The sequence below is a fragment of the Vigna radiata genome, chromosome 7, assembly GCF_000741045.1.
Source record: "Vigna radiata var. radiata cultivar VC1973A chromosome 7, Vradiata_ver6, whole genome shotgun sequence".
Lineage (NCBI taxonomy): Eukaryota > Viridiplantae > Streptophyta > Magnoliopsida > Fabales > Fabaceae > Vigna > Vigna radiata.
In genome coordinates, this window is record NC_028357.1 from 31,215,948 (window position 1) to 31,233,810 (window position 17,863).

At 31.1% G+C, this 17,863-nt stretch overlaps 1 protein-coding gene across 1 annotated transcript; it reads left to right on the forward strand.

The window, feature by feature from the left end:
- The first annotated feature begins 12,940 nt into the window (after positions 1 to 12,940).
- Positions 12,941 to 17,388, forward strand: LOC106768668 (monocopper oxidase-like protein SKU5). The gene is made up of 9 exons (XM_014653928.2): positions 12,941 to 13,384; positions 13,620 to 13,729; positions 13,818 to 14,088; positions 14,223 to 14,361; positions 14,918 to 15,284; positions 15,563 to 15,928; positions 16,009 to 16,087; positions 16,597 to 16,796; positions 16,901 to 17,388. The coding sequence occupies exons 1-9, from the start codon at positions 13,244 to 13,246 to the stop codon at positions 17,001 to 17,003; spliced, it is 1,776 nt and encodes a 591-aa protein (XP_014509414.1). The 5' UTR covers positions 12,941 to 13,243; the 3' UTR covers positions 17,004 to 17,388.
- The last annotated feature ends 475 nt before the right edge of the window (positions 17,389 to 17,863 follow it).

The following is a 17,863-nucleotide window of genomic DNA, read 5'->3' on the forward strand; positions in this document are numbered from 1 at the left end:
GCTTTTTGTTTCAAACTAACATCGTTAATAACTTCAAGGTTTAAATCCTTTTTTGGTCCCTAAGTTAAGTTCTGATGTTCAATTTAGTTATCGCTTTTAAAAATATCAACCTTTAGTCCCTATGATATAAAAAATGTATCAAATCAGTCCTATCCGTTAACAAATAACAAGTTTTTCATTAAGTGATTTGTTGTTCATAACACCTTCCATTAACAAATCACAAAATATTGGATACTAGGTATGAAAACTTGTGATTTATTATCCTCATGACAGCACTTAATGAACAATAAATCACAAGTTTTCATACCTAGGTATCCAATATTTTGTGATTTGTTAATGGAAGGTGTTATGAACAACAAATCACTTAATGAAAAACTTGTGATTTGTTAACGGATAGGACTGATTTGATACATTTTTTATATCATAGGGACTAAAGGTTGATATTTTTTAAAACGGGAACTAAACTAAACATAAAAACTTAACTTAGGAACCAAAAAAGGATTTAAACCTAACTTCAATACAATCACAGTCCAAAACGGTAACAAGAATATTTACTGAACTAGACATGATTTTGCATATGTAATTAACGAAGTAATGGTTTTTAGCTGTCAAAATAATATTTAAAATTAAGGAAAAAGTCTTTACAACTTTATATTTATTTAGAAATTTCACCATTCAGAAATATTACTCAACACAAACCAACTCCTTCAACAATAATTCCATCAATTCATTCAATAATCTAAAGCCTTAGATAACACATGAAACCCCTAGACACCAACATGCACCAAAGACTCTAAAGAGAACTGAATTTATTCTATTTGTCAAATTCATCCAATAAAAGGGTAGTCCTTATTGTTAAGAGTCCTACAATATACTCCAATATTTAAACAAGTGACTAAATAAGTTAAAAACTCATAAAAAAGTTAGAGAAGGAAAAAATAATAATTTTTTTAAAAATAGTTTTTATAAAAGAAAACTCAACTAGCTTATATCTTTTTATGCGTACAATTTTTAATTAATAAAATAATTGAGTATCTATTATAAAAACTATTTCTCATCTAAATTATTTTCTAAAGTTTAACATTCACTTGTCCTAAAAAGTTAGGATGTTTTAATCCAAATGCATAAATCGACCCTGAAAGAAATCAAATACATACTTTTTCATGTTTACTAAACGAGTTTTCATTTGTTTTAGTTTTCGAATATTATTATTATGTGGCAACAAAATGCATCTCTAAACAAGTTTTCTAAATTAGAATTTCCAAAAATAAGTTTCTAAAACATACATGATATATTTTAAATTGAAATTTGTGAAATAAACATGTTTAAAACACATAAAATACATTTAATAAGAAGCTTTTAAGAATGTGCTCTCTCTCCCTCTTTTATTCTTGGAGTGTCAAAATAGGTTGTGATTTTGTGAGTTCCCTAACTTGTTAAAACAGATGGACCAGGTTAAAATTTTTAATCCATTTTGGTCCAACCCATCGAATTGATGAAGACGAGTAATCCGTCCTCGGCTAGCTGACCCATTTTGTTTTTTTTTTTAAAATTAAAAGTTAAAATTGAAATAATCAAAAAGATTAAATTCTTTATATTTAATTTTTGTTAAGTTATAAATATACAATAGTATTATAATTTAAATCATCAACACTTTCAAATTAAGTTTCAATTATTAAATATAATAAAGTAATTTAACATCTAATAGTTATTTTATATATCTAGTTAAAAATATTAAGTAATTAATTAAGAACTTAGAAAATATTTGTATAATTAAATATATTTTAAATATTTATTTATAAGTGACAAACACATTTCAAAACTTAAAATCTTAAAATTAAAAAATTATAAAAAAAGAATGACGAGTGAGCCTGTCAACCTGCTCTTTGATCATATGAATTATAATTTTTGGTCAGTTTTCTAATGGATTAAAAGTTTGCAAAGTGCTAAAGAAAATATTAATAGCACATAAACACAAAAATTATATCAATATAAAGATATACGATAATAATTCTATAATCGTTGTTGTAGGTTAATATAACAATAATTTTATTAGAAATTGTAATTTATTTTCTCTTTCAACTACAGGATAATTATTATATAAAAAAAAAAGTTAACATTAACTATAAAATTGTTATTACCTTTCGGTAACAATCACCAAATAATCATTGTCAAGTGTTATTAATGATCTATTTTACACTAACATCATATTGATTCAAAAATATTACATTTAATTATAAATTGATTAAAACATGAAATGACATTTATTAAACAATTTAAAAACAATTTTAATTCCGAATATCAAAGTTAAGACCTACTTATCTTTATTTTAATGCTCTTAAACTAAAAGCGTGAATTTCTTAATAATTAAAATAATTTTTAAATTCCAAAGTATATGATTAACTAGGAAGGTGATAATATGCATATAAAGTTTAAAAGTCAAGTCTCAAAGCATCAAAGCTCGTAAAACTTGGTTCCATAAAAGAATTTTGCAAATTCCACTATATGCATGTTAACTTGAGTTTGGTTAGTAGAGATATAATTAAGTTCTTCATTCTTGAACTCGGATCTCTAAATCATGCATTTTATGTTATAAGTTTTTACTTCACAATTCACTTGCTAATTCAATTTTAAAGTCCCCAATGGATCATAACATTAATTGATAAGCAGAAAAATTACAAACTTTTGTCTAAGACATTTGACTAACATCCAACTACTTGCAACTGTCTTTATTTATTTGTCTTCATTATTTCTAGTTAGATATTGTTTTATGAATTTTTGTTATTGTCGTAATATCCTTTAACAATATCCACAGGGGGAGACAAGTAACACATTCCTAAATATAAGCTTAAATTAAGAAGATTTTATACGTAAAAGATAAAGTTGAAAAATGTATCATATGATCGTCTCATTAAGAATATTCATTAAATTATTTAAAGATCAAATAACTATATCTTACAAATTAAATGATTATTTTTAAACAACAATTAAGTTTGATAGTGATCAGCTTACACCAAAATATAATCAATGTCAATTGGATTATGACTAGGCAGTTAATAATTTAAAAAATATTTCAAAATTTATAAACACAAATTTAATATAATAAGATAAGTGATTGTATTTAGGGTTAAATATGTTTTTAGTCCCTATACTTTGGGGCGATTTTGGTTTTAGTCTCTCTTTCAAACTAAGGTACAATTTAGTCCTTCAACTTTAGAAAACTTTGGTTTTAGTCCTTTTTATCAAATTTTTTTAACTTTATTTGTTGTTTCAAGCACGTTTCGTTATAGCATTTGAATTGTGTATAATGTTTAACACATTTTTGCTTCAATGTTAACTGAGAAACGCATTTGAAACAACAAATAAAGTTAAAAAAATTTGGTAAAAAGGACTAAAACTAGAGTTTTCTAAAGTTGAAGGACTAAATTGTACCTTAGTTTGAAAGAAGGACTAAAACCAAAATTGCCCCAAAGTATAGGGACTAAAAACATATTTAACCCTTGTATTTATTATGCATTAACTGTTGAACTAGCTAAATCTTTACTATTTCATAATATTTTCTATAAGTAATTTCTTAGTTTGATCCAACAATACTAAAGACAAATTATAGCAAAGACAAAAACATTCAGAACTTAATGAATATATAACCTCTATTGAATTTAATTTATTTTCCATTAATATTTGGGCATTGATGTTCATATATTTATATTTTGTTTTTATACTTATATTTCATTTTTATATTGTTCTAAACAACTATATATATATATATATATATATATATATATATATATATATATATATATATATATATATATATAGTTATATATATCGATTGTACTCTTTCCTTATTATGAAATAAGATACACAATTTTCATCCCTTCTTTTCTAATAACATGGTATCAGAAGAAAATTAATTCTTGATCACATTCTTCCGCAACCAATTCTCTTACTACCAAGATCTTCATCTTCTACCTCTCGTTCTTGACTTTCCTACAATTTCTTCTCCTTTTATGGCTACTCTCTCTATTACCCTCGCATATGTTTTATGTTTGGACTTTGCTTTTTAGGGTTTTCAATGAGAAATAATTGGATGCTTTAATCACTCGTAGCCCTGGATTGATTTTTGAGGAATCTGGAGGAGTTTCTGGAGATTCGGATTGTGAATTTTTGTTCAATTTGAGATTGTGAAATTCAATGGCTTCTGCGGTTGCTTCTTCTTCTAATAATTCTCAAGCGCAATCACATTCCTCAACTTTGGGACTTTCTCAAGAGCAAATTCATGGTCTATTGGCATTTCTTCCTTAATCTAATCCCACAGTCGCACATTCTACCGGTCTAGTGAGTTCTCATAATGTTTCCACTTCTTCTCAGGATCAAGGTAATATTTCTTCCCAATGGATTCTAGACACAGGTGTTACTGATCATATATCCAGTTCTTTGTCTCATTTTATTTCTTATCATAGAATCTCACCAATTGCAATTTCTCTACCCAACAAGAACTCTTCATTTGCTCATTTTTCTGGCACAGATTCTCTTGGCCCACACCTTACCTTACATAATGTCTTGTTTGTTCCTAATTTTTCAATCAATCTTATTTCGGTCACAAAGTTAACTAAATCTCTATCTTGTAAAATTGTCATTTCTGAATTTTCATGTGAAATACAAGACAAGTCAACCCTACATATGATTGGGAAAGCTGAAGAAAGAGATGGCTTGTATGTCATGATAATTCCTGCATCCACACCCCTTACTTCACCAACTGCCATTTCTCCTAAGAATTCTATTGCTTGTTCTACAATAAGACCTGACTCTATAGGTATTTGGCACTCTAGACTAGGGCATCCTTCTTTTTCCTGTTATACCAAATTACGCACCATGTATGCCATTTTACCTGATACAAAATACACTCATTGTGATACTTGTCACAATTCTAAGCAAAGAAAATTTCCTTTTCAATTAAGTACTACTGCTTCGAAAGCTCCTTTTGATTTAGTTCATGTTGATATTTGGGAGCCATATTGTACTTCTTCTGTTTATGGTTTCAAATATTTCTTAACTATAGTGGATGATATGTCTAGATTCACATGGATTAAATTGATGACAAGTAAGCCTGATACATGATCACAACTTATTGGCTTTGTTTCTTATATCAAAACTTAATTTGACATTGATGTAAAAGCTGTTAGATCAGATAATGGTAATGAGTTTGCAATGACAGATTTTTATAGACAAAAAGGGATACAACATCAATTATCTTGTGTTGAAACACCTCAACAAAATGGAGTTGTTGAGAGAAAACATCAACACATTCTCAATGTTGCTAGATCTTTAATGTTTCAATCCCATTTGTCCATAATTTTCTTGTCTTTTGTTGTTTGTTATGTTGTGCAACTCATTAATACTTTACCTTCCAAAGTTTTGGCATATTTTTCTCCATCTCAGCTGTTACACAATGTTAAACCTAACATTACTTACTTACGAGTTTTTGGCTCACTTTGCTATGCTTCAACTCTTCAAGCTCATAGAACAAAATTTCAGCCTCGTGCAAGAAAATGTGTTTTACTTGGTTTTAAAAAGAGTGAAAGGCTACCTTTTGTTAGATTTGAACTCAAGGGAAATTTTTATATCAAGAAATGTAGTATTTTATGAAAACATATTCCTTTTCTTACTACTGACAAACACTCATCTATTGATACACAAAATTCAAATTCCTTGGATTTTGTCACCAAAATCATTTCCTCTCCATCACCTCTTTTCTCAGAAGCTACTGATCAACCCTCTTTACCACCTACATCTCCTTCTTCTATTGTTCCAGACCCTGTTATTTCTTCTTCTCAACCTGTTTCTATTGAACCTGTCACTGCTACTCCACAAAGAAAATCAACCAGGCCAAAACATAAATCATCTTATCTGTAGGATTATCATTGCAACATGTTATCTACTTCTTCCGCCACTCAGTCATCCACAGGTACCTTATATCCTATCTCTTCATATCTCTCATATAATGCATTATAATCTCTTCATAAATCATATGTCCTTAATCTTTCCCAAGTTAGTGAACCTAAAACCTATAACCAAGCCATCAAACATGATTGTTGGAGAAATGCCATGGATCAAGAAATTGCAGCTTTAGAAAATACCAAAACTTGGGTTTTGACTGATATACCTTATGGAAAGAAACATATCGGACGTAAATGGGTATACAAAATAAATAGGCATGTTGATGGGAGTATTGGACGATACAAGGCAAGGTTAGTAGCCAAAGGCTACACACAACAACAAGGCTTAGATTACTTTGAGACTTTTTCACTTGTTGTCAAACTCACAACAGTAAGATTGGTTCTGACTTTAGCAGCTTACAAACATTGGTATTTACATCAACTAGATGTAAATAATGCTTTTTTACATGGAGATCTAGATGAAGAGGTATACATGTCTCTTCCTCTTGGCTATAAAACAGAAAAACAGGGCAAATTTGCAAGTTGTTGAAGTCTTTATATGGACTCAAGCAGGCCTCTAGACAATGGAATTACAAATTGACAACTACTTTACTTTTTTTGGGCTACATACAATTAAAATCAGATTATTCACTTTTTGTCAAAAGTGATTATGCTCATATCACCATCTTACTTGTTTATGTAGATGATATAGTTTTGGCAGGTGATGACATCCAAGAAATCCAAATTGTGAAGGCTCTATTGAATGCAAAATTCAAAATTAAAGACCTAGGCCAACTCAAGTATTTTTTTCTAGGCTTAGAAATTGCAAGATCTCAATAGGGCATTAGTTTGTCACAAAGGAAGTATGCTTTAGAGTTACTACAAGATGCAGGATTGTTGGGATGTCAACCTGTTTCTACTCTCATATATCCATGCACAAAATTCTCCACGACAGAAGGGAAACCCTATTCAGATGTGCAAGCATATAGAAGACTTCTTGGCAGGTTATTATATCTAACCAACACAAGACCAGATTTATGTTTTGCTGTTAGTACTCTCAGTCAATTTCTTTCCAATCCTTTGGAAGATCACTATGCAGCAGCGATAAGGATCCTAAGATATATCAAGAACAATCCAGGACAAGGATTATTCTTTCCCTCCAACACAGAACATTCTCTCAAGGCTTTTGGTTATTCTGATTGGGCTGCTTGCCCTTATACTAGAAGGTTTGTGTCTGGTTTTAATGTGTTCTATGGTGCATCCTTAATCAGTTGGAAATCCAAGAAGCAAGGTACTATACCTAGATCATTAACTGAAGTAGAATATAGAGCCTTAACTTCCACAACATGTGAAATTCAATGGCTTTTGTATTTGCTCCATGATTTGAAACAACCTCTACCACAACCAGTTCCTCTATTGTGTGACAATCAACCTGCTATACAAATTGCACATAATCCAGTCATGCATGAGAAGACAAAACACATTGAAATTGATTGTCATCTCATAAGGGATAAAGTTCAAGCTGGTGTAATTAAGCTCTTGCCTATTTCTACTTCATCACAACTTGCAGACATACATATTAAAGTTATGCATCCAGCACAATTTCAATCTTTGTTGTCCAAACTAAGCATTAAGGATATATATATGTATATATATATATATATGTATATATATATATATATATATATGTATATATATATATATATATATATATGTATATATATATACATATATATATATACATATATATATATATATATACATATATATATATACATATATATATATATACATATATATATATATATATATATATGTTGTAGCTTGAGGGAGATATTGGATTTAATTTATTTTCCATTCATATCTGGACATTTATGTTCATATATTTATATTCTGTTTTTTATATTGTTCTAAACAGTTATATATATATATATATATATATATATATATATATATATATATATATATATATATATATATATATATATATATATATATATCAATTGTAATCTCTCTTTATTATGAAATAAGATACACAATTTTCATCTCTTCTTTTCTCATAACAACCTCCACACATTAAAAAAAAAAATCAAAACTTCAAAGTGAAAGGAATCTTACTTATTTATATATAAAGCAATTAGGTTTTTGACTTAGGAATTTAACTAAGAACTGGTGAGGCATAGGTGATTAAATTATAGTATATGTATATTTAAGGTTGATATAATGAAGAGTCCTTGAGGATTGGGTAAGTGTCCTCGGATGAAGAGTAGAATAGCATTATAATTTCTCCAACCACCAACTTTACAGTCTGTTGTCCCATCTCAATGCGCTTTTAATAGCATTTCAATCCCATGACCCCTTCACTTGCCACGCTGGTGTTTCAAAACTTGTACGCAATTTACTTTCATTTATTTATTTTACACCAAAATAACTTACCAATTTTATTTTAATCTTCAAATAATAAGTACTTTCCTTTTTTTTGGCGTGCTTAATTCTCCAAAGGACAGAACATGGAATTATCCTAATCAATTACTAATTATTTTCCCGTCCCTCTCCATACCCACCCTGCTTAGGAAAAGCATAAGCAAAATTATGCCCACACCTCACCACCATCAATCACTTACTCACCTTCCCCCAATAACATCTCTAATTTTTTTATCACTAATTTGAGTTATTTTTCGACAAAATCTTCATACTTTTTTGTATAAACCTCTAAAGTTTCTCACACACTATTAATCAGATTTATATTTATTTACTTTTAGTGTCTCAATTATAATTTTTGCATGAATTTAATGTTAATGTTTATAATGGAATTAAGTCCTATTTTTTTTTTCTTTTCAATTGTTAGAATCTAGTTTTTTCTTATCATTTGTCTTTACCTATAACCCTTCAATTATCGTTTTATTTAAATCAAGTGTTAAAGCATAAAACTTTTCAAAAACCCCTTTCCCTTTCGAATTGCACTAATCGAAAATATATTTTTTTTTCAAAGTTTCGCTCTTCAAAACCTAATTTACATTTTTTATTCAATTTTCAGTAAAGGTTGAGTTCCTGAATATTTTTATTAAACAACAAAGAATTAAATACTTTATCTAAAATAAAAAACGATAGAAAACATTATTTATAATAACTACGAAACTTATTAATAAAAATAGAATAGTTTTTTTTTTTTTTTCAAACAATAACATCTCATTTAATAGTATTCAATTGTTGAAGAAAACGTTACACATTCAATATAAAAGAAGATATAATTAAAAAATATATATACATAATGTTATTACAGTTGTCTCAAATATAACTATAACACAAATATATACAATGGTTATATACAACTAAGAGTAATATTAAACTTATAAAAAAGCATAATATAGTTTCACAAAAACTAACATAGCTGGAAACAACATGTTTATACCGAAACATCCTCATCTGCTTACATCATTAAGGTGATTATTGCAAACAAGAAGAATACATAAAAGAAAAAGGTAAACTAATGTACCAAAAAGAGCAATCATACATCATTAATAGAGATATTAACACATGTAAACATTATCAACAAAATACTAAAACATGCAATAGCTCATTTTAGACTTGAATTTCTGAATACATGTACTGATATCAGACTTTGGCCAATTATGCACATATGGTGGCCTCTACTGCTCTATAGAGTCATTACCAATGGATTTCATCCTATCACGCACAAAGTTAGTCTATTAACCCCTTTGGCGAAGGTAAAGTCCATGGACTTGAACCTTCTGCTTCTCTCACCACGTACATCCTTCTCCACTTGAACTACATATATCAATCACATACTACTTTAACCACCACTAATCATCCTTGGATTAGTACCAACCATTTACATATGATATTATAAACCAACCATTGTTTTAACACTCACGTAATCACACACATTAAACACATCATAAGAGATATATGCAAATTTAGTTAACATTATGATATTTTCACTTAGCCACCAGATTTGCTCACTCAACTAACAGCACACTCGTCCAACGACCAAATAATTCGTTGAGCGAGTAGTTCTTGACAACACACTTGTCTAATCAAATAGCTCACTTAACGAGAATAACACTGGAACCTACGGATTTAATTCTCTCAAAATTCGCCCAACAAGCATATTCTTGCCTAGCGATTGTCAAGTTAGTGCATTCTTTGACTTTAGTCTCGCCTAGCGAGATTTTTCGCACCTAGTGAGGACCAAATCAGTAGCTAACTTCACCCAACGAGTTTATGCTCGCCCTACGAGTCATCATAATCTTGCTTAACAAAATTTTGCAAATTTATGTCATTGGAGTCCTACAAAAACAATTTAACACTAACTACAAATGCCAAATCAACCAACCATTAGATTATACACAATTCAATTACTCAATTCACCTCAAATGCGATCTCAACCATACAATATATCAACATTTCAACATACAATCACTAAAGACAATTCAAAACTTCTAACTCAACTCAACAAGTCATATTTCACCAGAGAACTCATTACATAAACCAACTATCATACAAACATACAATCATTAAATACAAGTCACCTATCAATTAAAATCAATGTAATTAGCTTCCTTAACTGATAAATGATTGAACCACTCTAAAGATCATACAAGAATATGTATATATTTTTGCAAAAAACATAAACACGATTAGAGTACACTGTTAAAACCACTGATCAGTAGAAAGTCTTATAGAAGACTCATATCCCACATGCAAGCTAAAACCATTTGCATATACACAAAAACGCATAAACTAACGAATATATTAGAAGCCAACTTATTCTTTTAAAGAAACTAATTGGATTGAGTTGAAAATTTCACCTCAAAAATTACTTAAATGATCTTCGGTCTTCTAATAAATGAACAGGTGCTTAGAAATTTTAGAGAAAGAAAGGAAAAAGCTATGAAGAAAGAGATTTTTTAAAAAATAATATAATTTAAAACAATAAAACTCGTTTATAAGAGTTCTATTTATATATTAAATTTTTATTATAAATAATCAAATTTCACCATTCTAAATTATATTTTTTTAAAATTTAATTTTACATTATTCAAACATTCAGTATGATTTTATGAGAAAATTCACATAAATAAACTAAAGATAATGTGTATTTAAAATTTATAAAAAAGTATAAAAATTTATCTTATAAATTAATTTTATAAAATTAAATTAGACTTAATATTATAATCACACAAAACCTATTATAATAAAATGTTTAATTTTATAAATTTGACTTAATATTAAAGTTATTTAAATTTTTTTCCTAACTAAATATTTGATTTTAAAGTATTAAATTAGATTTAAGTTATTTTTTAACAGATTTTAACCAAAAGACGAACACAAAATCTTTTATCAGCTTTGCAATACAAAGTTTATTTTATTTATGTTTGGTGGATGCAGCAGTTCATAAATTCAGGCTAATTTCCCTGAATTATTGTCTGTCAGATTTATTCTTCTCAAATTGTTTTTGCTAAATCTTCCTGATTAGTGTAGACAAGTGACAGTGTTGGTTGAAATGTCACCTTTATCACTAAAATTAAATCGAATCATATGAGTCATGGTGGATTGCTTATTCTTTATAATACTTATACGTTTGTGTTTTTGGACAAGTAACTCAAGATTTCCAGACTTCACATTTTTGCGTGTACCAATAATGTTTAAGTCTGTCAGATGTTACTAGAAAAAATATAAGGCCACGTCAGGTAATCATCATGTTATATATATCACATGAAAATAATTTTATTCGAATTGAAGAAATATTTTTTTAAATATTTACTCTATTAAATTAAAACAATTTTACGGGAATTGATTCACAGATTTCATACTTTTTTATTTTCATTTTGGACCACAGGTATTTATTTTCAACTTTCTATATCTATTGAATTCTGACACATTTTCCAAACCGTTTTGTTTCATCATCTGAAAAAAAGACAGTTGGATTGTGCAAGCTTAAACTTGTGTGATAATATTTGTGCCGACGAATTAAAATAATAATAAATATGGTGATATATTTTTACATTTATTTATTTGACACATATTATAAAAATAAAATAATTATAAATAAAGAAAATTTTAGGTTTTTAGAAGAAAAAAGTAAAATATAAAATTAAAAGTGTTAAAATGATATAAAAAATTTATGTATATCAAATTATTAATTTTTGGATGAGTTATATTTGTTGTAATAATAGATGAATTATAATGAGATAAATTTGAGTGAAAAACTGTAAAATACTGGTTTTAAGGAGAATTTGAATGAATAAATGTGGATGCAGTGAATGACAGAAAAGATATAATTACTTGTGTTAACGGTATTCTTTGCTGAAAAACCGTTTTCAGCTTTAACTAATTAACTGACATAAGAAGAGGTGAAAATAAAAATTTGTATTAAGAAAAGAAAATGGTTGAGAGGGATAGATAGAGGTGTGATTGAACGCTTTACATGGCTGGACTCACGTGGTGTGCATCATGATGATGATCAGGGACCGTTGAGGTAAGTCAAAACGAGAAAGCGAGGATCAAACGGTAATTACGCGGAGCAGAGTGTTGGCCCCACTCCCCTCGAGTAGTGGGCCCAGTAGAAGAATGGCTCCCGGCTGGCAAGCATGTGGCGCTTTTTGCAGAGATCCGACCGTTGCAACGCAATTTACGGCGTTGCCACTAGCAAACCAAAACGGAAAGTGACCCCTCCATCAAACACCAAAATTAATTAATTATTATTTAATTCATAATCGAATAAAACAAATTGCCGATGCATATATACTGTGTCCCTTTCTTAATTTATAGAAAAACAACACACCACAAAGAACGCTACGGTCCCAACAACGGCTAGATGCACAATTTTATTATATGTTTTTTTTAAATAATTAAAACTCTCATATTTTGCAAATATATTATTTTATATTAAATAAAAAGTATATGATGATTAAGTTAAAATTGAAATTGTAAAATATTATTAAGCAGTGAAGAAAGAAATGAGAAGGTGTGAACTGGCTACTGGCTGTCATATTTGGTTGAGGTTGATCGGGTTTGTGTCTGCTACGTACTTACCCTTTTTCACACCACACCTCACAGTGCTGCTGGATTAGAGTCCTTCTTCTTCTTCTTCTTCTTCTTCTTCGTCTTCTCTCATTGCTCTCTTATTTCTTCTCTCTCTCTACTCTCTACCGCTCTCAAACTCTTCTTTCTAAGTTCCTTTGATAATGTAAAATCAGAGGAAAGGAAAAAGCTACGCAGCAAACTTGCCTCTAAATCCTTTTTGAGGGAAAGAAAGAAAACCCAGAAAGTTCCACACAATGTCTTCTTCTACAGCTTTCTTCTTCTTTCTCGTCAACGTCTCCTTACTTTTCATCCTCTCTTCCGCTGCGGATCCATTTGTTTCCTACAATTTTGAGGTCTCTTACATCACTGCCTCTCCACTTGGAGTTCCTCAGCAGGTTCTCTTCTCTCTCTTCCTCTATGTTTAAAATCTCCACCTTTACTTCCAGATCTGCTTCATGGGACTCTTCTAGATAGTAATGTCCTACTTTAATACTTTGCTTAGTGAAGGGTTGTTATGTGAGTTGCGGTTACCAGGTGTTTGTTTGTTTGACTCACTCACAGTTTGGTAGCTGGGTGGAGCTACGGGATTTTGGTGCTGCCTCTCATATCTTGTCTGCATTGTTTTTGCAGGTCATTGCTATCAACAACAAATTCCCTGGTCCTACTATCAATGTGACCACAAACAACAATGTTGCCGTCAATGTTCGGAACAAATTGGATGAGAGCCTCCTCATTCATTGGTATGTTGACTTCTTGTTCAGCTTCAATTCTTCATAAGGAGCTTAGATTTGTTTACTGAGCTCAACTTGTGGAACTTTCTCGAGACAGGTCTGGGATTCAGCAGAGGAGGAGTTCGTGGCAAGATGGTGTTCTTGGCACGAATTGTCCCATTCCTTCTAAGTGGAACTGGACTTACCAGTTTCAGGTCAAGGATCAAATTGGAAGCTTTTTCTACTTCCCTTCCCTTCATCTTCAGAGGGCTGCTGGTGGATTTGGGGGTTTCATTATAAACAACCGACCCATCATTCCTATTCCTTTTGATACCCCATATGGGGACATTGTCGTTTTTATTGGAGATTGGTACACCCGCAACCATACGGTTAGTGTGATAGTTGATTTTTTTTTTTTGGAAACTCCTATTTTTACTAACATTACTACAATTCAGTTCATACTGGTCAAGTAAATCATAACACGGGTTAAACTGTTTGTTACTGGTTCTGCGTTGGAATGTAGGACATGAGGAAGGCCCTAGACGATGGAAAAGATCTTGGCATGCCGGATGGTGTTCTCATCAATGGGAAAGGCCCATACCGATATAACGATACACTTGTTCCTGATGGCATCGATTATGAAACAATTGAAGTCCATCCTGGTAGGTTCTTAGAAAATTTTATTTTAAATTTGTTTTGTAGTTTCTCTAATGTTATGCTTCTTTAGGAGTATAAACGAGGAATCCTTGACTAATACGCATGTCTGCATTGTGAGAAAAACAATGGGCAGAAAGTTAGAAAAAACCAATCAAAGTCTGTCTTATTATAGTGGCGTATATAAGTTTTGTTCGGATAAATTTTTCTACAATAAAAGAAAAATGTAAAATGAATGGAGTTTTTCTCATAAGCTACAATAAACTCATACACTCAACTTTTCCAGACACTTCTCTAACTTTCCAAAAGATGAAATATACAAGTTAATTTTAGCTTATAAGAGAAACATTTTATTTTACTCGCTTTTTCTTTTTCTTAAGTGCATAGGAAGAAGTTTATCCAACGCAACTTGGTACGTTGATTATATCTGTTGTGTAGATGTTTATGATATTTGAAAGGAAAGGTTCTTGTGGTTATCACCGCTCTAGCCATTAAAATTTGTTTCCTTGGATCACTTTGGCTTTTTTATAATGATTTTGATGGTCATCACATGATGCACAACAGGAAAAACTTACCGACTTCGTGTACATAATGTTGGAGTGTCAACAAGTCTGAATTTCAGGATCCAGAGTCATAACTTACTTCTAGCAGAGACAGAGGGGTCTTACACAGTGCAACAGAACTACACTAGCTTAGATATTCATGTTGGGCAATCTTATTCTTTTCTGGTAACCATGGACCAAAATGCAAGTTCAGATTACTACATTGTAGCGAGTGCCAGGTTTGTGAATGAATCACGTTGGCAAAAAGTTACTGGAGTTGCTATCTTGCGCTATACAAATTCCAAGGGGAAGGCGCATGGTCCTCTTCCACCGGCTCCTGATGATCAATTTGACAAAACTTACTCAATGAACCAAGCAAGATCCATCAGGTCTGGGCTGCAATTTTATGTACTCATTTGTTTGTGCTTCAAACTTCAATCTTTTGGAATACTGTCAAATGAAACAACAATTATTTTGATATTAAGTTTTTCTTTCTCTATTGTTTTTGGAAGATTAAGTGGTTAAGAAATTTTCAGACGTGTTGAGCCTCAAAATATTGAATGCTTTGCAAATGAAAATATGAGACTTTAATATATTATTATTAGTGAATGATTCCACTAGAACATATGTAGATTAGATTCTGAAATTTCTTTTGTTAACTGTGCAGATGGAATGTATCAGCAAGTGGTGCTCGTCCTAACCCACAAGGGTCTTTCAGATATGGTTCCATCAATGTGACTGAGATTTATGTATTAAAAAATAAGCTACCTGAGAAAATTAATGGGAAGAGGCGAGCAACTGTCAGTGGAATATCTTTTGTCAATCCTTCGACTCCAATCAGGCTTGCTGACCAGTACAAATTGAAGGGAGTATACAATCTAAATTTTCCCACCAAGCCTATTACTGGACCACCTCGTGCAGAAACATCAATCATTAATGGAACCTATAGAGGATTTATGGAAGTTATATTGCAGAACAATGATACCAAGATGCATACCTATCACATGAGTGGATATGCATTTTTTGTAGTCGGGTACAAACTAATTCCATATCTTTTGAGTTCGATTCCATGTTTTCAGGAACCAATAACGCAACTCAATTTGTTGCTTGCAGGATGGATTATGGTGATTGGTCTGAGAATAGCAGGGGCACATATAACAAGTGGGATGGAATAGCTCGCACTACAGCTCAGGTATAGTTTTATCTTAGATTGTGTGTATGACTCCTCCTGAACACTAAAATCATTGAAACTTTCATGTTTTCCAAAGCTGTCAAATGCTTCACTAGAACTTCTCTGCTGTTCATACCACGAGTTCATAGTTAGTGGTTTCACATTCTCACTCAGGCTCCTGGAGGAGTCTTTGATTCTTGGAATTTGAAAAATTGGAACTTCTTGCTGCAACTGTAAACTTAATAACTCTTGTTTATCCTGTAGCTGACTGACGTACTAGTTTGGTCATGCAGAACTCATAACCTAGGATGAAATGTAGAATTGAGTCGTGCCATTAATATATGTAATATGTGTTCTCTACCATTAAAATTTCAGAACTGATGTCTTTATCGTAGCTTCCACAATTGGTTGTATTTTCAAAGTTTGGTTTTCACATACGTACCTTAAAATTAACTGGTGCTATCATTCAGCATCATGATTCGTAAAAGTTATAATCTAACATTTGTTTGTTTCCAATGTCTCTCATTCAGGTTTACCCTGGAGCATGGACTGCAATTTTGGTTTCCCTTGACAACGTAGGAGTATGGAATCTCAGAACAGAAAACCTTGATTCATGGTACCTTGGTCAGGAAACATATGTCAGGGTTGTCAACCCAGAGGTTACCAACAAGACTGAGCTGCCCATTCCAGATAATGCCCTCTTCTGTGGTGCCTTAAGTAAATTGCAGAAGTATGTTACAAATTCTTCTCCTCCAACTACCACCATTAACTTTGATTATGAATGGTTCTAATTTTGAATCCAACTGTTTTATTTTTATTTTTGTTTTCTTTTAGGCCTCAAGATATTTCTTCTGCGGCATCACCAATCAATGGGAATACGCTGAAGCTGTTTTTCACCTGGCTGATTGTATCCGCCTGGATCCATATATTCCAGTAAAGAAGCACATTCCGGGTCATCCTCTCTTAGTTGCTTGCCGGTGGACCTTTTGGCTTGTTGGTGAGGTTTGTGGTTGAGTTCTTAGTTTTGTAAGTCTTGTTTATATTATTGATCTTGCAGTGGTTTTGACTTGTATTCTTCCTATTAGCTTTTAATGCTTGTGGTTCCGAGTTTAATTTATTGGGAATTGTGATTCTTTTAATGCCTATAGTTGATGTAGTAATGACAATTAATCACACTATCTCCATACATGTAACTTTACCTGCCGACGAGATTTCCATCGTGGTCACTCCTCCTTTCATCTTTATGGTTGTGTAATTTTGTAGCCATGCAAAAATCAAAGATGCATGGACCCAACGGAAGATTCTTCTCTAGTTGTTTTACAGATATGATCTAGCTAGCATTTCTTTAAAAAACAGAAGCGAAAAGGGAAACAACAAATTGACATAATGACACGACCAAACCGAACATTTTTCTCTTGTACGTTTGCATGGACATTTAGCTGGATTTTTACCTTACTGAGCTTGGTAGATGCTATATTTTAGCTTTGAAATTATTCTCCTGCACTCTTTTCTTTATATTCTTCATTTTTCTTATGACTAACTTTTGTCCATGAGTGACCGTTACAACTTGTTCTCTTGCCCACAGGTTGAAAGTGACAGTCCATAAATTTTCAATCACAATTTCATCTCTCCACAGATAAACTTTAAAAAGTCCATGACTTTCCTTAATGAAAAAAAAAAGTGAAAGAAAAAGTCCGTGCTTGACATATGCATGAAAATTAACTAAAATGTGCACGATATTTGCGGATCTTGTATATGCACATTTACTTTCTTGCCTGACTGTGAAAGTTTTTAAGA